Source organism: Peromyscus californicus, unplaced genomic scaffold (assembly GCF_007827085.1).
Source record: "Peromyscus californicus insignis strain IS unplaced genomic scaffold, ASM782708v3 Scaffold_21__1_contigs__length_65335640, whole genome shotgun sequence".
NCBI lineage: Eukaryota > Metazoa > Chordata > Mammalia > Rodentia > Cricetidae > Peromyscus > Peromyscus californicus.
The window spans coordinates 61488517-61508913 of NW_026294514.1; the positions used below are offsets into that span (position 1 = coordinate 61488517).

Here is a 20397-nt window from a genome sequence, read left to right on the forward strand (position 1 = left end):
AAAGCTTAATAGAGCCGGGCGGTGGTGGCACACGCCTTTAATCCCAGCACTCGGGAGGCAGAGCCAGGCGGATCTCTGTGAGTTCGAGGCCAGCCTGGGCTACCAAGTGAGTTCCAGGAAAGGCGCAAAGCTACACAGGGAAACCCTGTCTCGAAAAACCAAAAAAAAAAAAAAAAAAGCTTAATAGATAGAAGTCACTGTGGGCAAGTTCCAGAAACAAGGGCAAAGGCAAAATAAGCAGTTCCAAGCAGAGCTTGCATCTATACTGTGGGGAGGGTGTTATCAATCCTGAGAACCTTGCTAGAGAAAGCTGGGACAGCAGAAAGGCTCCTGCTGTGGGCTATAAGGGATAGTGAGGGGAGAGGGGGATGGAAAGGCTTTGGCCTCAATTCTGACAGCTACCAACCCATATTTATCCGCTTTTCTCTGCCAATATTTATCTGATGGAATTCTGTATATGCCCAAGCACACCACTGACAACAGTACAATTAAAGGGGTTGCTCTTAGGCAACCAGCACAGCTCAAAGCCTGTGTGCAGTCCTCTGACCACTGGAAGTGGACCTGACTAAGCAGTGACCCTGCCCAGAGCAGAGAAGCAAGGGCAGTAATGGACCTTTACTCATAAGTCAGTCTTGGGGATGTTTCTAAGCTCAACGCTTGCAGGAGTTAAATAAACCACCACAGCAGCATAGGATGCAAACCAAAAGCAAAAGGCTGTACAGAATCCACAGGGATCAGTGAAGGGCATATTCAGAGCACACACATCTAACAATTGAGACAGCAATCTTTATGTCATGTGTACTTTATCACAATAAAAAGGCTTGGATGAACATAGAGAATGACATATGTATAGTATACAATGTATTTTTTTTTAAAGAACCATTAAAGGCAGGGCATACAATGCCTAGAAGTTCACATCTCACGGGACTACTGGATCATTTTTTCCTCTTTCTTCTGATCTTCTATATTTTTCAGTCTACAGCAAACAGTATTTGCATTAACTACTTTTCTACTTTTCATGATGAGGAAGCACAGCATCAGGTAGGCAGGGCGGCAGGAACAGCTGAGCTCATATCTTGAATAAGCAGCAAGCAAAGAGGGAGGACTTGAAATGAGTGACACCTTTAAACTCGCAAAGCCCCCAGTGACATACTTCCTCTAGCAAGGCCACACAACCTAAACTACCCAAAATGAGAACCAAGGATTCAAACACCAAAGACTATGGGGGACATTTCATTCAACCACCACAGCACACAAAACACTTGTCCATACAAAACCATTCTCTGAGGGCCAGTGAGATGGCTCAGCAAGTAAAGGCACTGAGGCCAAGTTTGACAACTTAAGTTCAATCCCCAAGACCCACATGATGGAAGCAGAGAACTAATCTCCACACATGTCATGGTATGCATGTGTAAACACACACACACACACACACACACTAACAATCAAAGTTAAAAAAAACAAACAAACCCTGCACCTAAGGCAACCCCTCCTCAAACACAGCTCTCTAGCTGATGAAGCCTAGGCCCAGACAAAACACTACACAGCTGGGGTAGCAAAGGAAGAGTTAGGCTGACATCACCAGGTGGGCCTCCAGCACCATTCTCACAGGAGACTCAGAAGCAGCCACCCACTGGCCCTTGCTTGGTCCCTGCAGCAGGCATCTTGCTTCCAAAAGAAACCTTGCGGGGACTCCTCATCCTAAGAACAGTGGGGACAGAAAACACAGCAGGGAGCTGAGCTTCCACCCTCCACTGCCGTGCTAAACCAGGCCTTTCTATGGAAGAAAAAGAAACCTCTAACTCTTCAGCTAAATATCCAAATATAATCTTAGCTGAGATACCATCTTCATCATCACAGAAAGCAAAGGAAGGGAATCGTCTAGTTATCTCCCAGTTGTCAAAAATAAATTAACTCACTGCCTCAGTAGTGACACTCTAACCTCAAACAGCCAGCAATATCAAGGAACCTGACAACAACACAGTAAAGCTGAAGAAAAGAACCTCTTTTTGAGTTGTTAGGTCCCCTAGGGTCCCCAAACATTACATTGCCATTGCTCTTGGTTACCCTCCAGAACTTGCCAATAAGACCCTATTACTGAAAATACCACACACTTGAGTCATAAAACCTGGAGAAAATCAAGTGGGTACTAACCAGGAAGCTTCATCCCTACTGGCTAGATTTCACAGTGCTAGAGGGTGCTATGCACACTACCAGACAAAGAAAAGTAATCAGTCTTACTTAAGAGGAACCCTGTGATCTATAACATTTGTCTTGGCAAGATATGCCCGCTAGTACATGAATGTTAGAGAAGTAACCACACACTTTCTGATTGGATTTAAGACCCACTCCATGAGATAGAACCCATATCTGGCACAGTTTTCAGGACCAAAACTCCGTGATGAAACAGATCACAGGACCTAGGAGAAAACCTACTATTATTCTACTAAATGGACATAGTATTATAACAATTCCTAATGAATTACTGCTATACCCATAGATGAGTGCATCTCTCAGCCCTCATCAGAAAAGCTTCTTACAACAGATTAGTAGCACAGAAACACACAAGTGGCTAACATGCGGAGAATAAGACTATAAAGGGCTCAGCCCTAATGGGACAGCTCACCCCTCCCACCAAATCTCAGGGACCTTCTTAGAAAATGGGTCAGGGCCAGGCAATGGTGGTGCATGTCTTTAATCCCAATACTCTGGAAGCAGAAGCAGGCAGATTTCTTTGAGTTCAAGGCCAGCCTGGTCTATGGAGCAAGTTCCAGGAGAGCCAAAGCTACAGAGAGAAATCCCATCTCCAAAAACCAAAAACCACCAAAAAAACAAAACAAAACAAAACAAACAAACAAAAAACCCACAAAAGGTTGCAGAAAATAGGTCAGAAAGATTGTAAGAGCCAGAAGTGGTTGATGACAGGTAAACAGAGCTTTCCGAACACAAGAGGGCAGCTGCACATATGAACTCATGGTGGCTACACGCCACCATGTTCCCCGCCATGATGATAATGGACTGAACCTCTGAAACCGTAAGTGAACCACCCGAATTAAATGTTTTCGTTTATAAGAGTTGTCATGGTCATGCTGTCTCTTCACAGCAATAAAAACCCTAACTAAGACAAATTGTTACCAGGGACTGGGGTATTGCTGTGATAGGCCTGACCATGTTTTTGTTTGGCGTAATATGGACTTTGGGATTTTGGGTTAAGAAAGCAGTGGAATGCTTTAAGCACTGCTTAGTGGGCCGGACTAGTAGAAGCACGGAAGACAGTGGTGCTAAGAATGATTTGAAGTGTGGGGATCAAGAAGTTTCAGAGAAGAAAAATGTCCGTATGTGGCCTAGAGACTGGTCTTGTGATATTTTGGTGAAAAAAGTGGCTGCTTTTTGCCCTTGTCTAAAGAGTCTGCCTAAAGATAAAGTGCAGAGGAAATCTCAAAACAGCCTACTACAGACTCTGTTGTGTGGTTATTAGTTATAACTCTGATGAAGATTTATGATGAAAAGGAGCAAGCTGAGTAAGGAAAAATATCTGAGGAGAAAAACATCATGACTACACTCCTTTGAGCACACATGCCATGAAAGTCTCAAACGTTGTCACAGTAGAGTCCAGCTAAAGGACTAAAGAGACAAGGCCAGGATGTTCACATTGAGACAGTCCTCTTCACGGTCACAAAGTCATCATGTAGGTCCTCTCAGGACCAGTCTGAACTGAGCTCAAAGAATCACAGCAAGTGCCTGTTGCTGGAAGTCCATCTGTGCTTATCTCCTTTCACACAAATAAAATGGGTATTCAAGGTAGGTTTGTGGGGCTTCTCCTGGAGGGACTGAGTGCCTGCCAATAAACCCTGTGACAGATGTAATGGCACACAAACTTGAAACTGACTCTAACACAGCTATCCTTCAAATCCAGATGAGAAAGGGAACGGAACCTGAGAAGCACAGCTGTCCTTCTAAGTTGCCAGCCCTGACAAGGAAACCCTAATCCTAGGCCCAAGATCTTGGCTGCAAATACATGAATACCTCAGGCCCTTTAAGATGCAAAGGGTACATGAGTAGGCCTCTTATAGATGCCAAGAACCTGCATGCAATAAGCTGCTGTGCAGTGTCCTAAGAGAAAAAAGTCCTACCAATCTAGCTGCCTGTCTGTCCTCTGTAAGTCCTTGATGAAATCACACACTTGGTCCAGAGGCTGTCACTTGTCAAATACCCAGAAAAGGCCAGTTTAGACCACATCCCAAGGCAGAGAAGTCACCACATACAAGAACAAGTACCAAAGAATGACACTTCCTCTTCTACAGGCACCCGTTCCTCATGTGATTCAGATATCAGAGGTAGTACATCTTTTCCTTCTGACCAAACTTACAATTGCTTCCTTATTCCTCTTGGTGTGTCAAAAAGACTGTAAAGAAGAAAGAAAGAAAGAAAGAGAGAGAGAGAGAGAGGAGAGAGAGAGAGAGAGAGAGAGAGAGAGAGAAAGAAAGAAAGAAAGAAAGAAAGAAAGAAAAGAAAGAAAGAAAGAAAGAAAGAAAGAAAGAAAGAAAGAAAGAAAGAGGGGGGGAGGGGAGGGGAGGGGAGGGGAGGGGAGGGGGAGGGGAGGGGAGGGGAGGGGGAGGGGAGGGGAGGGGAGGGGGAGGGGAGGGGAGAGGAGAGGAGAGGAGAGGAGAGGAGAGGAGAGGAGAGGAGAGGAGAGGAGAGGAGAGAAGAGGAGAGGAGGAAGGCATTCTAACTACAGGATTTAAGATTGAAAAGACCTGAAAACAGTTCAAAACCTCTTTCCCCAAGGTAAACCCTGCCTCAGAGGCCTTGTGTACCAGGTCATGAACATATCACCAGGATGTGAGCTGCCACAGTGAGCAGGCCTGGCTTGCAGGTGGCTGAAGCAGCCGGAGTGACTGAGGAGCCATCTCCCTGATCATGCACAGCCACGACACTGTCCCACATCCGTGAAAACAGAGCAGCTTCCCAGAAATCCCAAGGGTGGAACTAGAAAAACAATAAAGCAGTTAATCCAACTTTGTTTAGGCATGATCTAGAAAGAGAGAACCCTCTCATAAAGCTCACACGTCTCCCTCCAACAGACACAGCTGGAGGAAGAAGATACAGCTATAACAAAGTTAAGTCTGAACAGATGATGTTCGTTTCTAAAACTTGAATTCAGTGTCAGAAATATCAAAAGGTAAGGTTAGAAATCTGAGTAGTAGAGCACTCACCTAACAAAAAAGACCCTGGGTTCATCCAATATGTAAGAAAAGAAAAAGGAGACTATTAAGATGTATTATCAAAAACTGTACCCAAAAGGAAACTCCAACACTTCATGTTTCACTAGTAAATTATAGTAAACATTTAAGAAGGAAATAACACAAACTTACATAAAGTTTATCAGAAAACAACACTACTGACTCCCCCCCCCCCCCTTTTTTTTTTGGTTTTCCTTTTTTTTTCCACTTTTCAAGACAGGGTTTCTCTGTGTAGCTTTGCGCCTTTCCTGGAACTCACTCGTTAGCCCAGTCTGGCCTCAAACTCACAGAGATCCGCCTGGCTCTGCCTCCCGAGTGCTGGGATTAAAGGCGTGCGCCACCACTGCCCGGCTTTTTTTTTTTGGTTTTTCAAGACAAGGTTTCTCTGTGTAGTTTTGGTGCCTGTCCTGGATCTCGCTCTTGTAGACCAGGCTGGCCTCAAACTCACAGAGATCTGCCTGGCTCTGGCTCTGAGTGCGGGGATTAAAGGCGTGCGCCACCACCGCCCAAGCCTAACTCTCCACTTGTTATGAAGCCAGCTAAACCAGTGCCAACACTCAACAAAGATAAAAAGACAGAGAGACAATGGAAGAAAATAAGTGGGGCGGAGGATACAAGTCAATATACTGCATCTATAGAGAGGCAAAATTCTTAACAAAATAGGAGTGCCATGTCCAAGGACTACAACGCTCCATTAAAACATCACATTTCCTGGGTATGGTAGCACTTGCTATTAATTCCAGCCCTCAGGAGGCAGAGACAGGCAGATCTCTGTGAGTTTAAGGCTAGCTTGATCTACACAGCAAGCTTCAGGCCATCCAAGACTACATAGTGACAATCTGTCTCAAAAAAATAAAATAAAATAAAAACCAAAAAAAATCAGTCTCCTGGAGCTGGAGAGTTGCCTCAGCGGTTTAGAGAATTTGCTGCTCTTCCAGAGGACCCAGGTTCAGTTCCCAGTACCGACATGGTAGCTCACAACCACTAATAACTCAAGCTCCAAGGATCTGAAGGCCTCTTCCAGCCTCCACAGATAGCATCCATGCCCATGTGTATGTGGTACACTGACATACACTCACATGAAGCATATATACATATCAAATAAGTAATAAAGCATGAGACTAGGATATGGGCAGATACACAGACCAGAGAAGCAGAGTAAGAATCTGGAGAGTTGGGTGGGTAGCTTATGCCTCTATTCCTAACTTGTAAGACTAAATGGGAAGATCATTATGGGATCAAGGCTAGTCTGAGCTACACAGTTTGAGGCAAGCCTGTGCTACTTAGTGAGATCCTGTCTCAAAGTGCATACATGCATGCACAAACTGAAAACAGACTCATAAATACAAGGTCACTGGACTTTTGACCAAGGAGTCATAGATAACTAAATAGAATGGAATGTTTCTCTCCCATAAACACTTCAGGGGAAAAGCTGACATCCATGTAGAAAACATCAACTCTGTACCTCAAGACAAACATAAAATCATTTGTGTACAGATCTAAGTATACAATCTAAGGTTACAAAACTTCTAGTGAAAAAAAAAAAAAAGATCTCTTAGGCAGAACTTTAAAAAGTTGACAAATTCAATTCCACAAAAGACTTATTCTAAAAATGCCATTAAGAAAAGTTGGATGACGAACTGTGGAGAACAGTCACAAAAAGGCTACCAGACAAAAGACATCCAGAATATATCAAGAAAATAATCTCACACAAAAACAAATTATTCCAGCATACACTTCACAAAGTAAGATGTACAAAAGCACATTAAGAGCTGTCCCTGTGGCTAGAATGTAACTTGTTGGTTAGGAAAGGGACTACCTAGCATGAGTGGGTAAACCCCATGCAGTGGTGTACACCTATAATCCCAGCACTTGGGAGAGACAGAGACAAAAAAATCAGAGGTATCAAGGTTATCCTCATCTACATAGTAAGTCTGTGGACAAACCAGGCTACATGACACAAGACAGAAAATTTAAAACACACACACACACACACACAGAGCATCATTATATACACATCAGGATACCAACTCTGATCAGATGGACAACTAGAAGGACCTTGCATCCACTACTGGAAAATATGTAAATACAACCTCTCCAGAAGACAGCAGTAGATTGTTTTATTGTTTTAATTTTATCTTAATTTTTATTTCTAACCATTTGTATATGTGTATGTCTGTGTAGGAGTTTGTGTACATGAGTGCAGTGCCCTTTTCTTCCAGAAGGCACTGGATCCCCTGGAGCTGGAGTTGCAGGCATTTGTAAGCTACGTTATTGGTCCTGGAACCTGAACTCAAGCCAGACTCTGTAAGAGCAGCCAGCGCTTCTAACAGCCAAGCCATCTCTCTAGCCCCTACGTAAAATTGTATTTATTTATTTATTTACTTGCTTGCTTGCTTTTTTTTTTTTTTTTTTTTCCCAACAGGGTTTCTCTGTGTAGTGCTGGCTGTCCTGGAACTCACTTTATAGACCAGGCTTTCCTTGAACTCTTGAGATTCACCTGCCTCTGTCCCAAGTGATGGGACTAAAAGTGTGTGCTACAATGCCCATCTTAATAATTTTTAAAAGACAGGAAAACTTACTTTGGAAGTGATGGAAATATTTATTATCTTGATTATGACAAGTTTCAATATGCGTGTGCCTGAGCAAGTGTACATGAAAATTCACACACTTTAAATACTGCACTGAATGATGTATTTCTGTATCAATTAAGCTATAAAAATGCACTAGCACGGGCTGGAGAGATGGCTCAGCGGTTAAGAGCACTACCTGCTCTTCCTGAGGTCCTGAGTTCAATTCCCAGCAACCACATGGTAGCTCACAACCATCTGTAATGAGATCTGGTGCCCTCTTCTGGCCTGCAGACAGAACACTGTATACATAATAAATAAATATTTAGCCGGGCGGTGGTGGCGCACACCTTTAATCCCAGCACTCGGGAGGCAGAGCCAGGCGGATCTCTGTGAGTTCGAGGCCAGCCTGGTCTCCAAAGCGAGTTCCATGAAAGGCGCAAAGCTACACAGAGAAACCCTGTCTCGAAAAACCAAAAAAAAAAAAAAAAAAAAAAAAAAAATGCACTAGCACACTGATGCATTCATTAAAGAACATTATGAACCTTTCTGATGACCAATGTGACCATATAGCTTATCATCTAAGCCAGGAAGCAAGCTGGCTATGGATACAACAAACAGCCAATCTAGTTTGGGTATAATTAGATTTTTTCATGGCTAGAGCAGACCCTAAAGTTCATCCCTCAGAAGGCAGAACAAGGCTGGCAGCAGATTGCACATGCCCTTGCTTGACACCTGAGACACAGGCCAGCAGGGCTGGGTGCAGGGCAGACACCCAGGCCCCACCTCCAAGGTCGATGTTATTTCAGCCTTTTTGTTTGTTTGTTTGTTTGTTTGTTTGTTTGGATGAAGACGTCAAAGAAGGTGCAGAGATACCCCCACCTCCAGTTATCCTCCAAATGTTGGACTGTCCTGATCCTCCCTTAATAACCTTTGCGGCCATGAACAATGAGCCCATAGAAAAAGCTGTGCCAACTTCTCTAAAGCAAAGTCCATCAGGGCGGGAGTGGGCTGGACCTCGCCCTGGGTGTAGCCCTGCACAGGGCACCTTATACAACAGGTTGTGTGGAGGACGCCCTCACATCCCTCTGAAAGCTAGCACCAACAGCTCCTAGAATGCTGTCTGAACATGGAACTCACAGACTTCGTTTCGAGTTTTCTTCAGATGGGAGGGAAGACGAGTCAGTAAACACTGCTGAGAATTGTATTAACTTGTTAACAAGCTATCAGAACACTGTACTCTGAAATACTAGGCACTCTGAGACAGATAGGTAGGATTTTTTCCACATTAATTTTCTAAATAATGACACCATATTTCTAAGGTCAAAAACAACACAGACAGGACTTGGCTCCATCACACCATAGGCACATTTATCAAAAACACTTAGTAAACAACTAGTTATTAATATCATAGGCACTCTAAGAAAGACTCAATCAGATCCAAGGCCTTTCCACCTGTCATTTATCAAAAATTCCTTCATAAAACTATTAAGGGTTTTGACTAGAATCAAACAGCAGTTATTCAACTTCTGCTTTTGTTTTCTCCGCCATTTGTAAAGAAAGACAAGTGAATATTAATAATAAACACACATTTTCATACACAAGTACACACAACAACAATCTGGTAAACAGCTTAGATTTTTCCCATGACAACCCTCCTGACAACATAACCACACAGCATATCCAGACTCCAATCCACCCATATCCACAACGCACTCTCTGCTCACCAAGCCACTGGCTGCCAGGGAGACCTGTGTCCTCTCTGCCTAGAGTGACTAGGAGAACTGGCCTAAGCCTGGCTTTTGAACGAGTTATGGTCCAGGCATGGGTACTGCCTCCAACAAAGCCACACACTTGGTAAATACGTAGCCACCAACCTGGCACAAGGCCTGGCCTTCTTCCGGCTTCTAGATTTGAAGAACACAGAATGAATTCTAAAGCATGGAATATGTTGAGTAAAGTCCCTCTGCTTGGTTCTCACAAGCTCCTGCCACTAACCAAGGTGGGCCTTAACCATGGCCCAACACTGTACTGGGCAGGACCATACCAGTGTAAAGCTGCAGGTACCTGAGAAGGTGGCTGAGAAGTGCCTGATATCTCAGCTGAGGTATGGTGGCATGTGGGGCCATGTTTAGGAGCCCTGGAGCCTGAGCTGAGCACAAAGAAGGACCCACTCCCAGTGGAGAGGCAAGGGCTCCTGACTGTAGGACAACAACATTTGGCACACAAGATGACTCCAAGGACCCTCAAATGCAGTTCTGCCTACCTCAGGCCAAGGCCAACAGTCACAGGAACCAGGGAGTCTTGCCTAAGGGGGAAATCTGCCAAGTGTAGACAGTTTTTCCTTTCTCCAAGCCAAAGTGATTGGCTAGGGGGTTTGCCCAGGAAATAAGAGAAATCTAAACAGCTGAGAAGGAAAACCTATGTTGAAATCTGGATAGAGGTCACAGTTCCTCACAAAGGAGCGGCCCTGATCACCCACAGGCTGACATCTGCTGGGAACAGATGAGATACTCAGGGTCACCAGGGAGTTACCATTCACCCATAATCCTAAAGGCCAAACACACAGAGAACTACTGAACAATTCTTCCAATCCATTATAAAGCTCCTTTATCACTCAGCAATTAAACAAAGGTATCTCCTAGGTATACTTACACAGTTCAGATTGGTCTCAAATTTATAATCATAGTGCCTCGGCCTCCAGGTACAAGCCTACTTATCTCTTATAAGCATGTTTGGTTTTTGTTTTTTTGCTCCTGTCATCTCTGTACAAATCAGATTCCAGATTCTTTAGGCTTTGTGCTTTGTTTGTTTGTGAATGTATGCACATGTGTGTGTGAGGTGCATGCACCCATGTGCACGAGTAGAGACTAGAAAAGGTTCTATGGTATATCCTTGACTATCACTCTTCTGTTCCTTTGAGGCCAGGTCTCTCTCTGAACCTGTGGTTCATGTTTTCTCAGCTAGGTAGGAACCTAGCAAACCTCAGAGAGCCGCCTCCTCCTCCTCCTCCGCCTCCTCCTCCTCCTCCTCCTCCTCCTCCTCCTCCTCCTCCTCCTCCTCCTTCTCCTCCTCTTCCTCCTCCTCTTCCTCCTCCTCCTCCTTGGAGCTGGGGTGATTTGTACCAGTGACTGTCCAACAGGCTTCCAGGCCTTCAGCCTCAGACTGGAGCTGCATCCACTGCTGGTCCCTCTTACTGAGATTTCTAGCTTTTTGGACTGCACAGCTACTAGTCTGACGGGCTTTCCAGCAGTCTACCACTGTGAGACAATTCATATTCTGATCATATATGCTAATTGTACAGATCCCTCTACAGTGACCCATCCTCCATCAGCTCTGCTCCTTGGGAGAAACCTGACATTCATAAAACTAAGGAGAACTGCTTTCCCGACATCCACTCTCTGACCATAGGTGCTACTGTTTAGCTCTATCTATACAGTCTGCCTCATTTGAAATCTTTTGGAATTCCAATACATCAGACTAAGTGCTTAGTATCAGCATGTTAAACCCTATTACTTTCCTGCTCAGCAGAGGGTGAGTAATGGTGGAAATGAAAGGTAGCAAATGTGCAGAGTATGCTTTAAACCAACCCAACCCCATGGAAGGATCCTAGGATTACTCCCATCTCTCAGATAAGAAAACCTAAAAAGACAATTACTCTTGCCCTAGGGCACAGAGCTAGCAAGGAAGATCTTCGGTGGGATGTTGTGACACCTAACCTGTAATCTCAGCGCTCAAGTGGCTGAGGTAGGGAGATCACAAGTTCGAAGCTAGCCTGGGCTACACAGTGAGGCCATGCTTCAAAAACCAAATAAACAAGGAAGATCTCATAAAATTTATGGCTATTGTTCACTTCTCCCACAGTATTTCCTGGAAGTTTCTTAATTTTCCTAAGCCCACTGTGAGAGCTCACTCCTTGGTGTGTGCAGTGGGGTTACTCTGACCAGGTTACTTCAGAGAAATTACTACAATGCTATTAATACCCACCAGGTCTCTACCACAACAGCTGTACAGTGTGGTCTTATGACCATGTGCTGGCTCATGGTATAGTGGAGGTAGCAACCAGAAATACCAAGCCATATTCTGAGGATATCACAAAAGAGTTTTACCAAGGGCTCCTCTTAGAAGTCTGGTGACACAGAAGGAAGCTGTCTCTACTCAGCCTGCAGGATGGGTAGTGGGAAGAAGGACCAAGGTCAACAGAAGCTGCACATCTTCTGAGCAGAAAAGGCAGAGAGAGGGAGCCACTCTGCAGGGGAAGCCACATGAACTACCACACATGGTCCTTCCTTAATGTGAGACACTTTTCTAACAATAACTTAAATGACTAGTCAGACACCCTCAGTTCTAGGAGTAACTGGCCAACTATAACACCTGACATGGTAAAAAGACTTACCACTATAGACAGCACATGTTACAGAAGCTCATGACAGGGAGATGTTTATCACAAACTGGTAAATAAAGCAGAATACAGAACGACACCCGTATGACATAATACATCATACAGTAAATATCATAAAGCAAAACAATGTTTCCCTTTGAAAAACTAAGGGGAAAAAAAACAAAGCTGCTGAACTACAGCAATGACGTTTTCCTTTATTTTGTTTTTTGTTTGTTTGCTTGTTTTGTTTTGTTTTTCGAGACAGGGTTTCTCTGTGTAGTTTTGCGCCTTTCCTGGAACTCACTTTGTAGCCCAGGCTAGCCTTGAACTCACAGAGATCCTCCTGCCTCTGCCTCCCAAGTGCTGGGATTAAAGGTGTGCGCCACCACCGCCCGGCATTTCCCTTTATTTTGAACTTGTTTTAAAATCATTACTCTGATCTAAACACTTTAAGGAAAATGAATGACTAACTGACTCATAGAACCTAGTACCTAAGAGACACAACTATGGTTTCCCGAGTGAACAAATGCTCCCAGACTCCTCTTCCCTAACTGCGGTGGTTTGGTAGAAAATGCCCCCTGGAAGCTCACAGGGGGTGGCACTATTAGGAGATGTGGATTTGTTGGAGGAGGTGTGTCAAAAGGAGGTGGGCTGTGAGGTCTCAAATGCTCAAGCCAGGTCTAGTGTGTGACATTCACTTCCTGCTGCCTGTTGATCCAGATAGAGAACTCTCAACTCCTTTTCCAGCACCATGTACACTACCATACTTTCCACCATGATGATAATGGACTAAATCTCTGAACTGTAAGCCAGCCCACAATGAAATGTTTTCCTTATATGTAGTGGGTAGCTGCTCCAGCTTTGACATGGAAGTATTACCCCCAGTGAGGCTTCTGGTAACTGTCACACCTACCTATGACCTGCCCCTGAGGCAGGGCAGAGACAGGAGCCCTTAAAACCCGAGATCTGGATGTGCCAGCTCTCTTTGTTCCTGGTGATCCTGGATGCTGGACGGTAGGCCGAGCAGAGTTCTCCAGAGAACACCGCTGGACTGCACCTCACCTCTCCCGGATCCTGTAACCAACCCCTTTACTACCTGTAAGTTACCCCAAAATAAACCTTTTTAACTATGTGGAGTTGCCTTAATAAATCACCCAATACTTATAAGTATTGCCGTGGTCATGATGTCTCTTCACAGCAATAGAAACCCTAACTAAGACACTCAATGACTCTTCCTACATCTCTCTCCCTGCAGAAAGGACCCACATCCAGCGTGCATGCGAAAACACACACACAGTGCCTGGTTGTGTTTGGGCTTTCTCCTAGCCTGCTTACTATTGATTCTATAGCTAGTTCTTTCATATCTCATATGAGACACATTTCAGAACAGAGTGAACATTTATTCACCCAATATTCCTTTCAGGTTTCCAATAGAGTTTGCTACAATGTAAGACTGTTGAAAAAAAAGTAAAATCAAGTTTTTCTAAATTTAACATGTTTTCCAATTATTTGTTTCATTTTAGAAATCTGGTAACCAGCTGTCAAATAAATCCCCCATTCTCCATAGATAAACAAGCTTTTGAATTTGCTTCTGTGCACAGACATACAGAGAGAACCAGGGCTGGTCCTGCCTGCCTCAGAACTGCCTATCCAAACATGAGGACCCTAAATCTACAAGAAAGGATCCAAGAAAGAAGTAGCCCCACATCCTCATGCCCATGTTGGACAAAGGAGCAGCAGGACCTCTGAGTAGCTGCACTCAGAGGGAGTCAGCCTAGAGGTGAAGTGCTAGGACCCTAAGCCTCTCTTGGCCTCAAACCTGAGACATCCTAAAACAGTATCATCAAGGACATCAATTACTAAGTGATGCTTCAACCTTACATGAGTGGAATAAAGTATCCTCAAGAGAGGTCCTAAACCTGGCTGTACCTCCAAATCCTCGGCAGCCTTGAAATATCATTTGTGAGTTAGCTTCAGAGTCCCTAGAGGTAGTGCCAGGAACTCCTAAGTTCCAAAGAAGCTCCAGCACAACCAGGCTTGGGACTACTACTCTGAAGAAGCAGAGGACAGCTTCCTAAGCATAGCATAGGAAGGAAAAGTCCACACATGATCTCCAAGAAAAGGACTGGGTCTCCAGATGGTAAAGGGAGGCCCCTCCAGACACAAGACCAGCAGGCACCTGTGCATATGGCACTTCCTAAAAGCAGTGGCTGGAGCAAGATCATGCTAGGACACATAAGGGCATGCAAAGATGGGGGACAGGAGGACAGTCCCTTCAGCTGCATCAAGAAAGAATCAAGGAGCCATTCAAAGATTTATACACTTCTTAAAATGAGCAGAGCACGATTCTTTCCAAAGATTTTCTATTTCAGGAACATTTTAGTAAAAACTTGTCTTTCCTCTTTAAGGTTCAACCCAACTGATGTTGCTTCTATGACCTAAAGGGTCAAATGATATGGCTATATGGCCTTAGGCCTGGTAAAATGGAGAATAAGTTACAGCAATTATGTTCAGTTACATGTTACTTAGCAAATATAAAAACTGTGGTATTTCAGAAATGTAATGATACCAAAGAAGAAGAAGCTCCAGTTAGGAGCCAAATGATATAATCAATTAATTTAGTGTTCGTGCTTCACAACTGACTACTCAGTGGGTACCTAGCATCCCGATACTAACAGTAACCATTTTACCCAGCCTTCATTGTACTCATTAATTTGGAGCTCCTAGCAACCCCAAAGGCTTCATTCCTTGGATGAAGAACCTGACATTCAGAGCCAGCTAGTAAGGCTGAGACAGGACTTCCTCCCACTTTCACAGCCTAAACTTTAAACACTATGTTTTATTGTTTCAAACTGACAAAATCTCTGTGTTGTCTTACAATGAGGTTCTGTGTTTTCACAGATTAAGAAAACTGAAGAGAAGCCGGGCGGTGGTGGCGCACGCCTTTAATCCCAGCACTCGGGAGGCAGAGCCACGCGGATCTCTGTGAGTTCGAGGCCAGCCTGGTCTCCAAAGCGAGTTCCAGGAAAGGCGCAAAGCTACACAGAGAAACCCTGTCTCGAAAAACCAAAAAAAAAAAAAAAAAAAAAAAAAAAGAAAACTGAAGAGAACTGGTTGTGGAGACACAAGGCTGTAATACCAACAAATGGAAGGTAGAGGAGCAAGAAGATTGGGACTTCAAGGTCATCCTCAGCTATAGAGCAAGTTTGAGGTCAGCCTGAGCTACATGAGACTGTCTCAGAAAGGGAAGAAGAGAGGCTGGAGACATGGCTCAGTGGTTAAGAACACTTGCTGCTCTTGAAGAGGACCTAAGTTCTGTTCCCAGCACCCACAACCATCTGTAATGCCAGTTCCAAGGGAGTCAGTGCCCTCTTCTGGCCACCATGGGAACCAAGCACCCACATGGTATACAGATAAACACCCATGTACCTAAATAAATGAATACTCTTTTGTTAAAGAGAGAGTAGGGAAAGCAACACAGGGAGAGGGAGAAAATGGAGCAGGAGGGAGACAAAGCCTGCTATCGAGGCCCTTCATCTGATGAAGGAAACAGTCAAAGGCAGATTCTCAGGGTCCTCTGGGGACTCACTCAGGTTTTATTTTCCCAATTCTCCATAAGGATGCAAGTTTAATAAAAAGAACTCCTCTCCCTGTCTGCTGAACTTTAGCCCTCAAATATGTGGCCCAGGGAAGCTCTGAAAGATCACCTGTTGAACCAATGACCAAGCAAAGTTCTCAAAGAACAAGACAAAGTCTATGATCAAGCAGAAACAAAGAAACAAAGTCACAAGAAGACTTGAGCAACAATACTCCTAAGTTACAATAGATTAACAACAATACTGCCCTTATAATTTCTCATATTTACAACAAGTAATCTTAATAACAGATGCTTATAAATATAATGGAATGATAAAGACATGGGGAAAATTAAAACAGTGACAAACACTGACTTCTAAGTAGGATCGAGAGAGGCCAAAAAGTTGGTCAGAGCTGGTGTTATACACAGAAACCCATGAAATGACTCATGCATGAAGACACAAGTGAATCAAAAGTGAAAACTAGCAAGGAGAAAAAGTAAAACCATCCTTGTGGTGACTTGAACAAGAATGACCCCCCACAGACTCATACATTTGAATGCTTGGTCACCAGGGAGCGGAACTGTTTGAAAGGATTAGGAGATGTGGTCTTACTGGGAGGAGGTGTGCCTTGATGTTGGCAGGGTGTCACTGGGGGTGGGCTTTAATGTTTCAAAAGCCCATGCCACACTCTGCTGTGGGATGGTCTTTCTGTATGCTGTGAATATGTGTTGCTACAGTTGGTTAATAAAGAGGCTGCCAGCTGGGCGGTGGTGGCGCACGCCTTTAATCTCAGCACTCGGGAGGCAGAGGCAGCTGGATCTCTAGGAGTTTGAGGCCAGCCTGGTTTACAAAGTGAGCTCCTGAACAGGCTCCAAAGCTACACAGAGAAACCCTGTCTCAAAAATAAAATAAAATAAAATATAAATAAATATAAATAAATAAAGAGGCTGCCTTGGTCTATGGCAAGACAGGTTACAGCCAGGCAGGAAATCCAAAGATACAAGGAGAAGAAAGGCGGAGTCGGGGGAAATGCTGGGAGAAGTCAGAGAAGCAAGATGTAACAGAACACGGGTAAAGCCATGAGACACATGGCAATACACAGATTAATAGAAATGGGTTAATTTAAGCTGTAAGAGCTAGTTAGTAATAAGCCTGAGCCATAGGGCCAAACAGTCTGTAATTAATATTAAGCCTCTGGGTGATTATTTTATAAGCTGCGGGATCAATCGGAACAGAGAAAAGGCTCTGGCTACAAGGCTCAGCATTGCTCTGTCTCTCTCTGTCTTTCTCTCTGTGTATCATGTATGTGTATGTCTCTCTCTCTCTCAGTCTCTCTCTCCCTCTCTCCCTCCCTCCCTCTCTCCCTCCCTCCCTCTCTCCTTCCTTCCCTCCCTCCCTCCCTCCCTCCCTCCCTCAGTTTGTGGATCTGGATATAGCTCTCAGCTACTGTTCCAGTACTATGTGTACTGACATGCTTCCCACCACGATGATAATGCACTAAGACTCTGTGGTGGTTTGAAAGAAAAACGGCCCCCAAAGAGAGTGGACTATTAGGAGGTGTAACTTAGTTGGAGTAGGTGGTGGCCTTGTGGGAGAAAGGGTGTCACTGTGGGGGCAGGCTTTGAGGTCTCCTATGCTCAAGATACCACCCAATGAGACAGACCACTTCCTGTTGCCTGCAAAATGTAGAACTCTCAGCTACGTTTCCAGCACCATATCTGCCTGCATGCTGCCATATCCCACTATGATGATAATGGACTGAACCTCTAAAACCGTAAGCCGCTACCTCAATTAAACGTTTTCCTTATAAGAATTGCTGTGGTCATAGTGACTCTTCACAGCAACAGAAACCCTAAGTAAGAGAGCCTCTGAAACTGTAAGCAAGCACCCAATTAAATGCTTTCTTTCAAAAGAGTTGTCTTGGTTATAGTGTCTCTTCACAGCAAAAGAACAGTAACTAAGACAATCCTCAAACTGCCTCTACCTCAGCCTGGACTTCAGCAGATCTGCTGCTTCCTTTCTGCCTTTGGGGGTCATAAGAACAAATCCATTCAAAAAAGAGCCAGAGCCTAAACTCATCCTGTCAACTTCTACTATACAATGTCAATCAAAATTACCTGACACAGCAGCAGGAAAGGCCGAAGGATAAGAGCCAAGGGAAAAAACTAAACAGAAAAGATACACAAAATTCCCAGATACCTGAGTTTTCTGACACAGACTCTAAAATAAATGCGAGTAAATTTAAAAAACAAAAAACAAAAACCCACCTGGGACTTTGCAACCTTGAAAAGTCAGGGCCAATGAGATGGCTCAGCAGGTAAAGTCAAGTTCCACCAAGTCTGACAAACTGAATGCTATCCTCAGAATCCACAATGGAAGGAGAGAGCTGACTCCTCAAAATTGTCTTCTGACCACCACATACATGCCATTTCAAACACACACACACACAATTTTTTTTTAATTTTTTTTAAGATATCTTTAAATAAATAAAACTAGAAACCCAGCCAGGTGTGGTGGGTCATAACTATCATTTCAGCACTTGGAAGCTACAGCTAAAGGATCACCAGTTATGAGCTAGTTTAGGCTACACAGCAAGACCTTATCTGAGATGATACAGAAAGACAGACCCTATCTTAGATAGATAAGACAGACAGACAGACACACACACACACACACACAGATTATTGACAGATGATAGGTGCATACATACATATATATACATAGATGATAGACAGACAGACAGACAGATGATAGACAGACAAATGATAGAAAGATTGATAGACACACAGGCAGGCAAACAGAAATTTTAAGAGGGAAAGAGGAAAGAGCAAAAGGATGGTTAAATGTACTGCTTTGCATAGGACCATTCAGCCCTCAGCACCCACATCAGGCAGCTCACAGCCACCTAGATCTCCAGTTCTAGGGAGAATCTAAGGCCTCTGGCCTCTTGCAGCACCTACACATATATGCATGTAATTAATGTAAAAATAAAACATATTTTAGCCGGGCTGGGGGAGCACACCTTTAATCCCAGCACTCAGGAGGCAGAGGCAGGCGGATCTCTGAGTTCAAGGCCAGCCTGGTCTACAGAGTGAGTTCAGGACAGCCAGGGCTACACAGAGAAACCTAGTCTGAAAAAACAAAAAACAAAAACTCCAGTGCCACCAGCCGAGCAACCCCTGATACTGTTAAAGTCAGCCCATGACTGTATAAAGTCTTAACAGAAAGCGCTATATAAATAATGTGAATATTTAGATCAACTGTAAGGGAAAAGAGTCACCAAAAGTTTTCAAGAGAAAAAAAAAACCAGTCTGATTTCAAGACGGATGCAGAAAAAGCCTGAACCAATATGACACCAGATCGGGTGGTTGGCTGATTCTGAGGTCTTAGAACTTTTGCAAAAAAAAAAAAAAAAAAAAAAAAGTACTACATAATTGTTACAAATTTGGAAAAGAAAGGGTTCAAATACATAAAAAAAGAAGTATATCAAAATATTAATATTCTATGTTGTGAAATGGGTGAATTGTGGTCGCTTTCAATTGTCTTAACATACGCTTTTCTGGCTTTCCCAAATTATTACAAAAATAAGCCAGGTGTGATGGCATGCCCCTTTATACACCTTTAATCCCAGCACTTGGGAGGAGACAGGCAGATCTCTGTGAGTTCAAGGTTAGCTTGGTCTACACAGCTGGTTCCAGGGAAACCAGGGCTACATAGAGGAAACCCTGCCTCAGAAATCAAATAAACAAATAAATCAACAAGCTTCTGAACAAAAAGTGTTAATAAATAAGCAGCAACACTTCAAAAACATGTCATTTAGATCATCTTACTTTGTGCTTACATTATCAAGTTCTGTTATTCTCCAGCCACAGCCACAGTACTACCTTCATATTGAAATTCAACATTTCCCAGGAATCCCTCCAATCAGAAAGGGGATGAGAAAGTCTGAACTACTTCATGCCACGCTCCAATGAGAAACCTTGGAGAAGGGTGTGACCTAGAATCTTACCGTGAAACTGTTGTTGACATTTTTGGTGCTAGATTCTGCCACACTGGCGTCAGTCAGGTCTACCTCGTCAAATATGATCGACTGGAGAGAGATACAAACAGAGGGTCTCAGGCAAGCCAGGGCATGCATATTCCAAGCACTCATGGTGCTACTCTCCCTACCCACCCCTACAAGCCCAGGTTCCTTGAAACCTCAATATCTGATCAATCCACCATGTGAAATTCCTGCAACCACCTGCCTGCCTGTCTCTCCCAAAGAGCATGGATCACAGGTAGCTTGTGACTTTCCATCTACAGAGTTCATCAATGGGTACATTACAATAGCAATGCTGATATTTCTTTCTACACTTGTTCTTTGTAGCAAATAATATCAATACCAGTAATTCCCTTTTAAATGTGAGACAGCCAGTCAGGGTCCAGAGTAAGAGGATCTTTCTGGTTTGGAATTCTCCAGCGAGCACGTTTAGGAGAGAAGTTCCAACTAAAACAAACACTGTAGGGGGAAGAGACAGGCCCTAATAAGAGGAACCCAGCCATAAGGAAATTAGGGAATGGAACACAGGAATTTAGTCCTAGTGAGACCCCGCCAGATCTAAGGATGTCTTGTGTTCCTCTCC

General features: G+C 43.9%; 1 protein-coding gene across 3 annotated transcripts in view; it reads right to left on the reverse strand.

Moving 5' to 3' along the window:
- Positions 1–20397, reverse strand: part of Dgkd (diacylglycerol kinase delta) — a 104278-nt gene that overhangs the window by 44443 nt on the left and 39438 nt on the right. For all 3 annotated transcript variants that reach the window (XM_052750492.1, XM_052750493.1, XM_052750494.1), the window contains one exon: positions 19782–19862. In XM_052750492.1, coding sequence (XP_052606452.1) covers positions 19782–19862 — 81 coding nt within the window. The remainder of the gene's footprint in view (positions 1–19781; positions 19863–20397) is intronic.